At 41.6% G+C, this 16,524-nt stretch overlaps 1 protein-coding gene across 1 annotated transcript in view; it reads left to right on the plus strand.

Moving 5' to 3' along the window:
- Positions 1–16,294, plus strand: part of LOC124545283 (ataxin-2) — a 136,276-nt gene extending 119,982 nt beyond the window's left edge. Inside the window, exon 13 of the mRNA XM_047124166.1 lies at positions 14,754–16,294. Coding sequence (XP_046980122.1) covers positions 14,754–14,806 — 53 coding nt within the window. The 3' untranslated portion in view covers positions 14,807–16,294. The remainder of the gene's footprint in view (positions 1–14,753) is intronic.
- The last annotated feature ends 230 nt before the right edge of the window (positions 16,295–16,524 follow it).

Genomic DNA, 16,524 nt, shown 5'->3' on the forward strand with positions numbered 1-16,524 from the left:
AAGAGGAATCCCCAGTGGCCAAAAAACGGAGTGTTACTGCCAACTGATCCTCTGGTGGAATCGCTTCCCGAAAGTTTGTGTTGGTTTTGGACACAAGAGGAGCCACAAGTGATAACAAACCGCGGAAATCCTCCATACTCATCCTAACATAATTTCTAAAATATGCGCCATCCTTTAGCGTTAATTCGCGAGAAACTCTCTCCGCCACCATCTACGCTTCCTCTGTCTTTTCCTCCTATCATCTTCCAAAAGAGCAAGTGTACCAGCACATAAAAATGTGAAATCTTCCAAATCGTCGTCGAAAGCTATCGCACAGTGATACATATCAACCAGTGTAAACGCACGCTCGTACATGTATGAGGTTGATACTTGTCAACTCGTACAAGTCGCGATACATGTCGCAAAGTCGCATATACATGTATCTCATACATGTGCCGATATAAATGGCAGTGTAAACGCACCTTTAGACTGACTACACTTGTACCAGCACGTTTCCCAATCTGGGAAACACTTGCGGAATTCAGTGTTCATTATGGTGTTCAGGTCTTTCAGCGATTCTGTTTTTATCTCATCAGTGGTGTCAAAATGCTGTCCTCTCATGGTTGTCTTCAGCCTCGGGAATAGAAACAAGTCACATGGGTCCGTGTGTGATGAAAATAGTGGCTGAGGCAACCTCACGGATCACGGTTTTGCTTTTTGCCAAAAAATCATGAATGTGCACTGAGGTATGAGTGGGAGTATTATCATGATGCAGATTCCACGAATGGTTTTGGCATAGTTCTAGTCACTTTCTTTGGATTGCTTCATGCAAACAGCGCATAATTTCCAGGTAGTATTCTTTATTGACCGTACAGCTATAATGCAGAACCTCATGATGCACTATCCCATTATATTCAAAGAAAACAGTGAGAATAACCTTCATACGTGATTGAACTTCTCGATTTTTTTTTTTCTCCAGTCATTTCATCACTGTTATAACGTTCTTTAGAAGTTCTGGATCATTGGAAACTTTGTTGAGCAATTTGTGACTGATGTGTGTGGGACACTTTTTTCAGTTAAAATTCAACAATTTTTGAACAAACTTTGGTGGTGCACATCTTGTACTTTGCTGCTTCACATTCCTGCACAGAATGTCTGAAAAAATTATGGGCACGAGCCAAAGGATATACTGACATCATCAGCAACCTTTCTGATGGTGACTTGGCGATTTTCTTGAACCATTTTGGGTCATTCCATATCAATTCAATGCACCTCAACCTGATGCCTTCTGATTTCTTTCAAATTTAGTGCATTCAATGACCCAGATAAGAGATGGAAAATTACCAATTTGCAGATGTGTGTTACAACTGTTAAGAAAGTTATAGGTCTGGAAAGTTTGGAATTTGTGCTAAATTTACATGTGTATGTCACAACATAAATGACTGTAATTCTGGTCCTAATTCAGTTACAGCAATGAAAATGGCACCATTGGAAAGCTAATGAATAAACCTTTACATTGATATGCCAGATGGCAGTTTTCTGAATTTTCATACTAAAGGTCATTGACCTTGACCTTTGACCTTGAAATCTTAAAGCACCTCATCTTCAATTTCTTTGAAAAAATATATTTAATTGTTCCAGTATGTTACTATAAATATGGTAAATATCAAGACGGCACACTAAAGGCATCATGGCCAAAAAGCTATTTTGTCAACTTAAATACACCATCAATATGCAGTAAGCAGCTATTTATCCAGTTTTTTGTATAACACCAGCCAATAGCAGTTACTTTTATTCAGACCAGTTCTTTAATATTTCTAGCTGTGAACAGCCATTCAGAGAGACTTTTATTTCAACCAATCAACATTAGCCTGTTTTAGTGAACAGCCAATCAGAGACCCACGTGCGGGTCTGGGGGTTAGAATAGGCCCAAGGTATTCTTGCCTGTTGTAAGAGGCGACTAAAAGGAAACTCTCACCTATCGGGCTTTATGTGATGGTCCCCCATTGGGTTTGACCTCCATTCTTCAAAGTTTTCCTGAAGAGCAAGCCAGATGGGGAAGGGCACCTTACATGGTGCGTTGTGTCAATCGTGCATTGAGATCTTTAGTCCACTTTCTTGTCGTCGCATTTCTGTTCCGCTCATTCTCGATCTCTTGGGCGAGGACACCTTCCTGTGAGCATTTTCCACCATACACTATAGATTTCTGCATAGGCTATAAACATGGACTTCTTTGCACCTGATACCCAGCACGGTAGCCAGTTCGTTGTGGTGGGGCCGCCATGTGACCTGTTGGTTGTAGCTCCCTGACCACACAGGGATCACTCTGCTGGTTCCTGCTCCGTTGACTCCCAAGTATGCCAAGGGGTAGATTCCCATCCCCCTGGGGCATTGGGACTCCCGGCAACGACCATCCTGCCAGGTGGCCTTTGCTGCGGCTGGGTGGCACCTGTGGGGAGGACCGCTGGTTGGAGTGGGTGGCATCAGGGCGGATGACACACAATGAAGCGTAGTCCATCATCTCTTGCTGGTGTGGTGATGAAACACCAGCAGTCTCTAAACGTTCACGAGCTCAATTCAACGCACAGAAGTACGACCCAAAATCATTCCCCTCCCTGGCCACACCATGGGAGGAACGTCAAGCTAAGGATGGCAGCGGATCTTATTCACCCTGGTACCTTGTATGTTCAAGAGCTGATGGGGAATCTTTCATGACAACGAAGCCTCAGTTTTTTGTTGAGCATTTAGAGGACAAGTTTGGGGAGGTGGAGGGCTTGTCCAAAATGAGAGCTGGTTCAGTCTTGATCAAAACAGCGTCCTCTTCCCAGTCACGGGCATTACTCACTTGTAATAAGTTGGGGAATGTTTCTGTAACCATCATGCCCCGTAAGAGCTTAAATGTGGTCCAGGATATCATATTTCACAGGGACCACTTTTGTAGTCTGACTAAGAGATGCGTGCCAATTTAGAGCAGCGAAGTGTACATTTTGTCCGGCGTGTCCACCAGGGTCCAGGAATAATCAGGTTGCCACCAGTACCTTCATCTTGGACTTCAAGGGTGATACATTGGCCGAGAAGGTTAAGGTGATGGTCTACCGCTGTGATGTAAAGCCGTATATCCCTTCCCCAATGCGGTGCTTTAAGTGCTGGAAGTTCGGCCATATGTCTTCCCGCTGTACTTCCAGCGTCACATGTCAAGATTGCGGACACCCATCACATCCCAATATGCCGTGTGCCCCGCCTCCCATCTGTGTCAACTGCAGAGAGCATTCGCCTTTTTTGCCAGACTGCAGGATTCTCCAGAAAGAAAGGAAAATCATGGAGTACAAGACCCTGGACCGACTGACCTACACGAAGGCCGAGAGAAAATTTGAACGCCTGCGTCCTGTGTGTATGACATCGTCTTACGCCGGTACAACAGTTCTGGCACCATCAGCTCTGCCGACCCCAGTCACCTCTCAGAGCCGGAAGACTACACCTGCTGCCTTGATGGTGGGGTGCATTTCCCTCCATGTTGCTCCTGCACCACCTACTTCGGGATCAATATCCCCCCCCAACCATGGGGGACGCCCGTCTCCACTTCTAAGCTGGAGAAGTGTAAGTCTTCTTCAGCTTCTCTTGCTAGGAAGGGGTCACTTGGGTCATTCCCTTCCCAGGTTTCTGCTAGCAGGAAAGATGACACCCGCCAGTGGCTGGAGACCCCAAAAGCAGCTGGTCACTGGGCTTTACGCTCATCCTCAGTCCCAGAGACTGAGTCGGTGAAGTCCTCCCAGCCAGGGAAACCCAAGGATCAGAGAAACCCAAAAAGAAAACCCCTAAGACCAAGGAAATTGCAGTGCCACTCACACCACCACCACCACCACCACCACTACCTACAAGCTCTGCGTCTGAGGATGGGGTGGAGATTTTGGCATCTGCTGAGGACCTAGATCTCAACAGGCCCTCAGACACAATGGATATAGACTGCTCAGGCAATAAGTCGGTGGCAGCAGGTGACTCTGAGGTGTAAACTGCCTCATTGAATGTTCCATGTCTTCCCAGTCTTACAATGTCATCCTCCAGTGGAATTGTGGCGGTTTTTTCCACTGCCTGTTAAAGCTATGGCATCTGTTAAGCTTTACACCTGCTATGTGCATTGCCCTCCAGGAATCCTGGTTCCTGGCAATGTGGATACATGCCCTCCGTGGCTATAGGGATATTACAGGAACCGTAGCGACTATAATAGTGTGTCTGGTGGAGTTTGCGTTTATGTCCTAAATTGAGCCTGTAGTGAACCTGTGCCTCTTCAAACCCCTTTTGAAGCTGTGGCTGTCAGAATAAGAAAGGTGCAGGAAATAACTGTCTGCAACGTGTATCTTCCTCCAGATAGTGCACTACACCTGATTGTATTAGCTGCACTGATTGATCAACTCCCTAAAACTTTCCTACTTTTTGGAGATTTAAATGCTCATAACCACTTGTGGGGTAGCACCGTGCTTACTATCAGAGGCAGAGATGTAGAAACTTCACTGTCTCAGTTCGACCTGTTAAATACTGGGGCAGCCACACATTTCAGTAGTTACTCGACTATTGATTTATCAATTTGTAGCCCAGGATTTCTCCCATCTACCTACTGGAGAGCAATCTTCCTGTCACTGCCCTCATGTCAGGCCCATGGACGCCTACCCAGATGGGCTTCGAACAAGACGGACTAGGAAACTTTCACCCCTGCTGTCACTGTTGAATCTCCCCAGCACGGTAATATTGATGTCATGGTGGAGCAGGTGACTACAACAATTGTTTCTGCAGCAGAAAACGCGATCCCTCGCTCTTTAGGGTGCCCAAGGTGTCAGTAGTCACTTGGTGGTCACTGGAAGTCGCTGAAGCAATTGAGGAGCGTCGGCGAGGTCTACAGCGGCATAAACAGCACCCTTCCCTGGAGCACCTCATAGCCTTTTAAACAGCTTCGTGACCGTGTTCGCCAACTTACCAAATGACGGAAAGTGGAGTGTTGGGAGAGATACATCTCGACCATTGGGTGCCATACGTCACCTTCCCAAGTCTGGACAAAGATCAAACTTGTTTTTGATTACCAGACCCCAACAGGTGCTCCTGGTGTTATCATAAATGGCTTGTTATCTACCGACGCAAATGCGATTATCGAGCACTTTGTTCGAGCCTCTGCATTGGAGAATTACCCCCCAGGCTTTCGCACTCTCAAACGGCGGCTGGAAGGGAGTATCCTCTCATTCACTACACACCACAGTGAATCCTATAATGCCCCATTTACAGAGTGGAAGCTCCTCAATGCCCTTGCACATTGCCCCGACACAGCCCGTGGGCCTGATTGGATCCACAGCCAGATGAATAAACATCTCTCATCTGACTACAAGCGACATCTCCTGATCCTCTTCAACCGGATCTGGTGCGATGGTGCCTTTCCATCGCAGTGGCTGGAGAGCACCATCATTCCGGTGCTCAAACCCGGTAAAAACCCGTTTTATGTGGATAGCTATCAGCCCATCAGCCTCACTATCATTCTTTGTAAGCTGCTGGAATGTATGGTATGTTGGCGGTTGGGTTGAGTCCTGGAGTCACGTGGCGTACTGGCTCCATGTCAGGGTGGCTTCTGCCAGGGTCGCTCGGCCACAGATAGTTTTGTCCCTCAAGTCTGCCATCCAAACAGACTTTTCCATATGCCAACACCTGGTTGCCGTCTTTTTTGACTTATACAATATGGCAAGGACATGATGTCACCAGGTTGTGTTATGTGCTATACATGAGTGGAGCCTCCGGGGCCCACTACAGATTTTTATCCAAAGCTTCCCCTCACTCCGTACTTTCCGTGTCCAAGATGGTGCCTTCCATAGTTCCATCCATATCCAGGAGAAAGGAGTCCTGCAGGGCTCTGTATTAAGTGTGTCTCTATTTTTAGTGGCCATTAAAGGTCTAGCAGCAGCTGTTGGGCCCTCCGTCTCACCTTCTCTGTATGCAGAAGACTTCTGCATTTCGTACTGCTGTTCCAGTACTGGTGTTGCTGAGCGTCGCCTACAGGGAGCCATCCACAAGGTGCAGTGATAGGCTCTAGCCCATGGCTTCCACTTTTCATCCGCAAAGTCATGTATCGTGCCCTTCTGTCGGCATCGTACCGTTCATCTAGACCCAGAACTTTACCTTCATGATGATCCACTCTTTGTAGTGGAGACATATCATATCTTAGTACTGGTTTTCGACGCTCGATTGACTTGGCTTCCTCATTTACATCAGCTTAAGCACAAGTGCTGGCAGCACCTCAATGCCCTCCGTTTCCTGAGCAACACCAATTGGGGTGCAGATCGCTCTATGCTACTGCGGCTCTACAGAACCCTTGTCCAATCCTGGACTGACTATGGGAGTGTGGTTTATGGTTCGACAGTGCCCTCAGCATTGTGTTTACTCGACCCCGTGCACCACTGCGGGGTTCGGCCAGCAACAGGAGCCTTTAGGGAAAGTCCGGTGACCAGGCTACTGGTGGAGGCTGGGGTCCTTCTGTTGCAAATCAGACGTGCACAACTGCTCGCACAGTTACATTGCACACATTCGTAATATTCCTGAGCATCTGAATTACCGTCTCCTTTTCTCGCCCGGCGCATTGGTGACCCAGGTCGGGGCTAACAGTTGTGGTTCGTGTGCAGTCCATTCTCTCTAAACTGGAGTCCTTCCCTTTACCACCTCGTACGCCTTCATGGTGTATGCCTCGGCCGCAAATTCGTCTGGACGTTTCACATGGCCCTAAGGACTCCGTAAACCCTGCGGCTCTCCGCTGTCACTTCCTCTCGATTCTTGACGTGTTCCGGGGCTCCGAAGTGGTTTGCACAGACAGCTCGATGGCTGATGGTCGCGTTGGCTTTGTATATGTTCACAGTGGCCATATTGAACAGCATTCCTTACCCGATGGCTGCAGTGTATTCAATGCAGAGCTGGTGGCCATTTCTCGTGCACTTCAGTATCCCTGTTCATGCTCTGGGGAGTCTTTTCTTTTATGTACTGACTCCTTGAGAAGCCTGAAAACTATCGACGAGTGCTATCCTCGTCATCCTTTGGTAGCATCCATCCAGGAGTCCACCTATTCCCAGGAACGGTCCAGTCGTTTGGTGGTGGTCTTCTGGACCCCTGGTCATGTCGGAATACCAAGAAACGAATTTGCTGACAGGCTGGCCAAACAGGCTACACGGAAACCACTTCTGGAGATGAGCATCCCCGCAACTGACCCTCATTCGTTATTATGCCACAAGGTTTTTCAGCTTTGGGAGACGGAATGGCAACATCTCAGTACGCACAACAAACTGTGAGCCATTAAGGGGACCACGAATGTATGGAAGTCCTCGATGAGGGCCTTTCACAGGTACTCCGTGGTTCTCTGCTGGCTCTGCATTGGCCATGCCTGCGCGACCCACAGCTACCTCATATGCTGTGAAGACCCACCCCAGTGTAGGTGCGGCGCCCGGTTGACAGTGGCCCATATTCTCCTGCTCTGTCCTCCTTTGGCTGCTCTGCGACCTAATCTCCAGTTGCCGGACTCATTATCATTGATTTTAGCAGACAACACCTCATCGGCTGATTTGGTTTTACATTTCATCCGTGAGGGTGGGTTTCATCATTTGATCAGAGTTTTGGTGCATGTCCTTTGTCTCTCTGTGTCCTCCACCCTAGTTCTTTTAGGGTGGAAGTGTTAATGTGTTGCAGGGTAACTGGATTTTCATTTTTATTTTCGTGGTTGGGCAGCCACTAATCTGCTTGCTTGTTTTACTCTCTTCTGTTTCCTGCATCTCTCTGTTGTTTTCTTGTCCTCTTTTGTTCCTTTTAGTGTTTGTTGTCTTTCCTTCATTCTTGTGGTCTTTCCGTTTTGTGTTATATGTCTCGTCTGTTTTATTCTCACACTTGTGGCATTGTTTTATTAGGAACAAGGGACCGATGACCTCGTAGTTTGGTCCCTTTCCCCCTCTTTTAAACCAACCAATCAGTGAGACTCTTATTTCAACTAGTCACCATTAGTCCACTGGTCTCTATATATTATGCAAATTTTGTTTCGTATGTTTTATGGCTGTGGCTTGTTTAACAAAGTGCAGTGTAAATGTGTCGTAATATTTAGTAAAAAATGGATTTCAAGTCAAAATCGTATTGTTGTAATCAGTTTAGGAAAGGAGGTCATTCAAGAGTGCAAAAGAATTTAAGGAATGTTCTGGAGTGGATGATAAACAAATATCCTAATGTATTGTTAGGTGGAAAAATTTGCAGTAAATGTAGAAAAAAAAATCACAAAACCCAACAATTATTGCAGATGTTGCCTCAGTTGTGCCATGTACTTCCAGAGATTATTTAAGTGAATATGAAGTAGCATCAGATCTGGCACTCAATGCTTTAAATAATAGTGTTAAGTATTTAGGGGAATCTCCTGTGAAGAAAGAGGCTTCAGAGTGAGAAAAAGTTCCCAAAACAAAAACTGGAAGAAAAAAAAAAAAATAGCCTCTGTGTTGAAGCATACGAATGTGGCACAACCGGAAAAAGAAGAGTGTGGAATTGGAGAAAGTGAAATTATCACCCAGCTGAAATAGAAGTTTCACAGTTCAGACTGTATGTGTTACAAAACACAAATTCTAACTTTACTTCCAAAGAGTTGGAGTATAACGAAAACTATGAAAGAATTTTCCGCTTCAGATTACATGGTACGGAGAGCAAAACAGTAGCAGAACATGGTTTATTAGTGACACCAAATCCAAAGCCAGGTAAGGTATTATGTGAGAGAACTGTTCAGTGTGTGCGTGGTTTTCACTGTGATCATGAAGTGAGCTGTATGATGCCAGGAAGAAGAGACTTTGTGTCTGTCCAGCATGTTTCTTAGGTTCATGTCTCTATTGTCCAGGTGTGACAAGACTGATTATCTGTATGGTCTGTTTGGTAAGAACTGCATTGACGAAATTGCATATAAGTGTTGGCCAACTACGGGCAGGGTAGCTCTAGAGGCTATAACAAAGTCAACAGATGATTTCATTGAGGTGTTTGCATTGAGGTTACAACAGCTCCTACCACACTCATTTATCTCCCAGCAGTAGTCACATTTCTGTAAAAACATTAAAGGAGGTCTCAAAGTAAATGAGTTTCATGTTCTTTGTGGCTTTGCAGAAAATTACTCCTTCACCATTCAGGATGAGGTACAAGGATTCCACTGGAATAATTCACAGGCTACAATTCACCCATTTATAGCTTACTACAGAGATTCAAGCAATAATGAAATATGACATGTATCATACATGGAAATATCTGCCTGCCTTCAGCATAATACAGTGTATGTTTATTCTTTGTAGGCAGATTCCATCAATTTCTTAAAATGTCAGTGTCAAATCCAAAGCACATTTATTACTTTTTGGATGGATGTGCTGCCCAATACAAAAACAGAAAGAACTTTATGAATTTGTCCTATCATCAATAAGATTTTGATGTTACAGCAGAACAGCATTTTTTTGCTACAGCGCATGGTAAAGAATGTTGTGATGGGGTAGCAGGAACTGTAAAGATTAGCAAGACTTGCCAGCCTCAAGCGATCTTACGAAAATCATATTTTCACATCACGACAGTTGTTTGAGTGGTGCAAGGAAAATATTCCTTCATGTGTTTTCCACCATACATCAGTTTCCCATCATGATGAAGATACAGCCAAGCTGAAACAATGTTTCAGAACTAGAAGGACGATACCAGGTACCCATAAGCTTCATTGTGTAATACCCGTTAACAAAGGTTTATTGAAGTCAGACATATTCTGCTTCTTTACTGAGTAGAGAAGAGTGACTGATCGCTATGGTGAATGAAACGCTGTTAACAAATATACATAGATTTGTTGCCTGTATGTATGACAGTCACTGGTGGGTTGCACATGTCTTGCAGACATGTGAAGAAACAGATGAAGTTAAGTTCAACTTCTTGCATCCACATGGACCATCTCCATCATTTGTGTTTCCTGCCAAACCAGACACTTATGTCATCAGAAAATATGACATTATCACAAGAGTGGATCCAGTGACACCAAATGGAAGGACATAGAATCTCCCTTCATCAGATCTCATGAACATTAACAATTTAGTTGGGGAATTGTGAGGAGAGATGTTATAACTTTTCATTGCCTTTTCATTACAACTGTAATGTAAATAATGTAATGTAATGTAAATAATTTATAATACCACTATAATAAGGTATACCATATTTTTGCACAATATTGCTTATGGATTGTACTTTATCATAATTTGTGTTTCATATATGTGTGTTACAGTCTTCATCTTGGTAGTATGTTGATGCTGACAAAATAATGACCTTTAGTATGAAAATTCAGAAACTTGCCATGTAGCATATCAATGTAAAGGTCTATTCATTAGCTTTCCAATGGTACCATTTTCATTGCTGTAACTGAATTAGAACCAGAATTACAGTCATTTATGTTGCGACATATGCGTGTAAATTTCGCACTAATGCCAAACTTTACAGACCTATAACTTTCTTCACAGTTGTAACACACACCTGCAAATTGGTATTTTTCCATCTCTTATCTGGGCCATTGAATGCACCAAATTTGAAAGAAATCTGAGATGGTCAGGTTGAAAATGTTACTTGACTGCATTGAATTGACATGGGATGACCCTTTTCATTCCTACATCCGCATTGTCATCAGCTGTTGATGTGGTAGGGTGTCCAGGGTTGTCATAGTCTCAAACGTCTTCTTAACCCTATTTTAAACATTTATACCACTCATAAACTTGTGTCTTACTTATAGTATATTCTCGCCAATAGCCACTGTCAACATTTTGAATGTGGTGCTGCGCTTCATTAAATTTTTGAAGAAAAATTTAATCCAAATTCTGCGGTCCATCTTTTTTGAAAGTAAAACCTTTTCTACTGACAACAATAACAGTGTGTATACACCCTACAACAATAAAAGAGTGTATACATCCTAGGGAATCCGGGGAAAACCTGAGAGATTTTTCCAAACCAGGAGAAAACCAAGAAAACTCAGGAATTTTTTAGAATTCTGGGAAATTTTTCATTGTGTTAGTTTTCAGTTAAATTTTTGTAATTTTGAATGGTAAGAAATGATACTCTAACAAAGAATTTCACTGTATGCAGCTGCTGCAAGGTAGTACTGCAGCAATAACAGATAAACAAGAGAAAATGTCAAAATAAAACACAAGTTGCAGAGGAAATGTGCCATTTCCAATAACAAAACGTAGTACACACACAAATCAAAACATTGCCAAGATTGCAACTTCAAGCCCCTAAATGTGACATAAAGGAAAACTGTAGTTGGAGTCACGAACGATGGCTGTAGAGTTTAGGCTTATTCTGTGCACCTACATCACTCTTACTCAAGACAACCCACAGCCGTTCAGTAGTCTTTGGAGCACTCTGCTCTTAATGCTGTAACTAATGCGAGCATTAAACGTGATCGCAGTGAGTTGTTAGCGAATTTCCATGTCACTTGTTGCGAGTTGTTATCGCTGGAGGTGGTGGTAACGATAAATTCTGTATAAGCAAGTGAGAAACATAATCTGCAGGATATATGTTTAGTTCAGGTGGAAAGCATGTGCATGTGTCAACAATGCCATCCCTGTCCATACCTCAAGATGCACGAACCGCTATCATTCGTGGATCGCTCTATAGCTTCATATACTAATGGCTTTAGCTGAAAATTATTCATTAATAATTCAAGACACAGTGCAGTGAAAATATTCAAACAATGATACATCCTTTATCACTTTTTGCCAAAATCAGAAGGTGGGATCAGAGTTTTGTGTTAGCAGTGATTTTCTGCAACAGGACATAATTACTGTTCATGTTTTTGAAACGTTAAAAAAAAATAATAATCTACTTGAAAATAGTTAGATCACTTGTCTCCATCTACCGACTGTCAGGAATTAATATTCATGTTTTTATAAAAGGAGGTGTCCAAATATGTTAAGACAATCTACTCAGATTTCCCACATACATTATTTCAGTCATGGCTCCAGTGCCCAATACAATATTTTCACAATTTGTGCCATCATAAGAGACTTTGGAACAGTGACAGAATGAATTTTTCTTGCTATGTTTCATGTAAAGTCACCTTGTGATGAGATTGGAGGTACAACAAAAGAATTAGCAGCTAGAGCAAGATTGCAACAGCCAGTTGGTAGACAGATTCTTATATTTATAGAACTGTTTCACTTCTGAAGTTAGAGCATTAATGTCAATTTTTTTCCAACCACAAAGAGGAAATTGTACAAGAGAAGTTTAAACATGGGCATACTCTAGCAGTAAGTAGAGGAAATTGTTTTTAGCCATCTGATAAAACATCAATTCAGGTCAGTAGCATTTGAAATGATGCATTATCTTTCCTGGCTAAAAATTAGTGACAGTAGTTAAGGAAGTAGATTAACATAGAGCTTACAACCAGTACAGTAAGATGATTGTATTTATGAAAAAGAATAATGGGTTGGGAATGTCTGTGAGGCTTCCACTGAGAAGGATATGTTACCATGCTTAATGCACCCACATGGTCGAGAAAATTCCTTGTATGGGTCATCATGTAGTAATAAGTGCTGGATTCCGTAACAGCCTAGTATTGCAGTTACTCCAGCTCCTTAAGAACATCATCTGGTGAGCAGTATATTTTTCCTGGGGATATTAAACAGCACATTAATGAAACCCGTGAAAAAAATTAAAGTACCTTTAAGCAAACACTAGTTTATGATCCTGAGAGAACTCTTCTATCTCACACCTGGGACACTTAAAGAAATGCATAACCAGGCTTGGCACCCTGTGGAAACAAACCCTTATCAGGCCTGATGAGGTTCTGTATGAAGAGAATCTTATCAGGTTTGGAATCTTGTGGTAAAGAAACCTACCTCTGGCTGCTGCTGCTGCTGCTGCTGCTGCTGCTGCTGCTGCACAGCTTCAGGTGTGACCCTATGGTGATGGGGATGATGATTCTCTTACTTTGGAAGAAACCATCAGTGATGGAGCCACGATGTAATGTAGCAACAGATTTGTACAGTTTTTGCACCAGTGCGCTTATGCCCCACATAAACAGAAAACTATGAGAACACAAAATATGCTATACTTCAGACTGGGATTAAACTAGCTCATCTGTAGCATTGCAAAATAAAGGCACACATTCAATTTTTTCATTAACATGAAACCTTATCCAAAAAATTTCAGACAGATTGTAGTGAACTTTATCAAAATTCATACAGTGTGACAATTGAGTAAAACATAAAGAATATGTTTTACAGTTTTATGCAACAATTTTATTGCCATGATCTCCAGTGCCTTGGTAATACACAGTTAAATTGTGAAGTTTACAACTAGTTTGATTCTGTAACTATTACAGCAGAACAGCTATCAGAAATATGTTAAGAGAAGTCATGACAAATGCCTTACTTTTCCTGTAGTTTTTCTAGTTCTTATGACTCAAGCTTAACCAGTGTGTGGTAAAAATCTGTAAAACATAATCAGACAGATCAGATTAGAGTACCAATAGAATACAGGTACATTTTCACTACGTCATCACTAGGACCGTAAGCACAGGCATTGCAAATGAATACACTTTTTTGTAAAAGTGTGCTAAAATACTCATTTTTAGCATTTTTTACAAAAATTGTGAATTTTTGCCTCTATTTGTAAACTATTGGAAAGCAGTCGAAGAATGAAATGTTACATTTTTAAACTTTGTGTTGGTAAGTCAGTACATGCAAAGATAAGATTCATCACATACTTACTTCTGTGGATATAAAAAGCTAAACTTCACATTTTCAAGCAGCTATTTTTTCTGCAGATTTAGTTTCAAATTATTTGTATGAAAATAGCTCATTTTTTTCATTACTATATGAGAGTGTAAACAGTTCTTCAAGAGGGGCTAGTTTCCTCAAAGAAAATTTTGTCAGAGATATTAATTAGGTCTCAAAGTTGCCGAAAACTCAGGGTACATTGTTCAGTGCTGCATTATGGGATCAAATAAATTACTGTGCCTCTGCAACTATTGAACTGATGATAGTGAAACTTAAGCAATGCGTATTGGCAATGTGTGTGAAAATTAACACAAAAAAAGGTTTTTCAGAGTACGTGATAGTGGGAACCTCTAGACCGCTAGGCAGGGAAGGACCTTAAAGAATCCTGATGGTTTTTAGTGTATATTATTCTTTTTACTACTGCTATCACTCCAGGCAACTGCTAGCATTTATTTGTGCAACAGCATTTTACGTTTTCATTCCCTACCAAAAACTGAGAATCTCATTTGTGTCTAAAGTAATCTTGTACAAATTAAAACTGTGTAAAATTCCTTGCTCAGTGGAGTTGCAGTTTTAATATAATTTTTGTGGTAGATCAATTCTGAGCTCAGAGTCCTCGATTAACTTCACATATGAATTATTTTATCATAAATTTACAAGGAGACAGGATGGCTGGCCACATCTTATGTCTAGAACACAGGGGGTCCCTTGCAGTCTGGGGTCTGAGTTGCTTGCCACTTCTTCCAGCCTGACCAAACCAACCCCTCATCCTCACTGAGGAAGGAACAGTTCTTTAAGGCAAGTAATACATTGGGAAGTAGAAATAAAATTGACAGCAATTGGAATGTCATCTCGTGGAGTACCTACGGGTCAGCTGTTCTATATACTTGTAATTTTACAGTCTTCTTTAGCATATTCTCACTTAATGTCAAATGCATGTGTAAAGTCTGTATTTCTTTTTGTTATATATGAAGACTAACATATTTTTTTTTTCTTTTTTTCCAGTTGGCAGTGGGCAACCACATCCTATACAAGTGATTCTGCCACACAATCAATGACAAGGAGTCAGAAACTAGTAGATAATCTAATTATTAAGTAAAATTGCAAGTGCAGTTGGAGTTAAAAGTAAAAATGAGTACTGGTGGCAATGTTATGGAATGGCAGCTTTGAGGGAAGTAGTTGAGCGTGTGCATATGATGCGAGAGATTACACATGAGCAAACTATATAAAGATTCCTTTTGACGTACAAAAACAGGGAAAAAGCTCCCACCTTTTGCATCTGTGATTAACTTACTTTCTCATTTCCATCCCACAATACATTGCTTAAACAATAACTGTGGTTTGTGTATGTTCCACAAAGAGATTACAAAGAACATTGATGATGGAGCAAGGAAAAGAGAATGGATACTCAAACAAATAAGGTGCCTGTGATATATTTTATGCAACAATTCATGGTGGTGCTTCTGATGATGACGCCTCATAATGAGGCAGCAGCAGAGTGCTGAGGTGGCTCATTTTACATTTTGTAGATTTTAATGCAAAACTTACATGAGGTATTTTATTTACCTCATACTTTTGTAACTTTAACTGAAGGTGTGATGAAGCATCTACAGTGTTTGATAGTGCAGTTGTTGAGGCCCTAATTCAAAAGAAACAGTATGGTAGCAGTTTTTGCTGCGTCATATATTGAAGCAGTTGTTTCTCACAGAAGGCAAGTTAATCGTGTACTTTCATGTACCCAAATGAACTCATTTACTTGTATTATTTTCTTCTCTACTTTCATCATTGTGGTTGACTTTTAAGGTTGTTTTTTTTTATTATTATTATTATTATTATTATTTTCATTGGTAAGTAAGAGTTCGCTTCTTCATCTGAGGTGGTGTTTTAAGTGGTGTAGCTATCACTCCAGCAGGAGGAGGAAAATATAGGAGACATGTGAAGGATGTGTCTTCCATCAGTCTGAATTTCTCAAATAGCTGTTACTAGGAGTGAGATATACTGTTTTACAATAACATTTATTAGTTTCAGGATTTTGCAATTAGTATCTGATCAGTGAAGCAGAGTCAGAAAGTTGTCTTTCAAACAAGTATTAGAAAATTTTGTCTATCACTATGTTCATGTGATGGCATGCATTCTTATGAAAGCGTTACATAATTCATGATTATATTTAATTCATTGCCTTTATGGGAAAAGTGATACAGTTTAGAAAATTGAAAGTATTTTTCTGCATATTTCGCAAAATAGTAGCAGATATTGAATATTCCATAAAGCAGTGTCCTTACATGCTTTGTGATGAATCCCCAACCAGTACGTAAAGTGGTATGGGAGTTAATGTGTTGAGATATGTTTGGCTTTCTCATACTTCATGTTTTTTAACAAACCTTGAAATGTGTTGAATTTTGTGCTGCTTTCTTTTCTTATACATACTTATATTTTACTATAGGTTTCTCATGTATTTTCCTACATAAATACCTATCTCTAGAGAAGATGGTGGTCATGTGTGTTCTTAAATACATTTTCTGTGTGTGTGTGGGGGGGGGGGGGGGGGGGGGGTACTCCATGTTACTGTCTTTTGAAAATCCTGGTGTATGAAAAGTGATAAAATACTGGGACTATCAGCACATAACTGCCTCTTTTCAGTTGAGATATATTATTAATTTTGATATCTAGGTTTTCATAGCAACCTCTGTCATCTTGTAATTGTTGCTTGTTGTGTTGGTAAAGTTCGTGAGCAGTGCAACAGGTATTCTTACCTCAAATTTCCTGAGATAAGTGT

Source organism: Schistocerca americana, chromosome 8 (genome assembly GCF_021461395.2).
Source record: "Schistocerca americana isolate TAMUIC-IGC-003095 chromosome 8, iqSchAmer2.1, whole genome shotgun sequence".
NCBI lineage: Eukaryota > Metazoa > Arthropoda > Insecta > Orthoptera > Acrididae > Schistocerca > Schistocerca americana.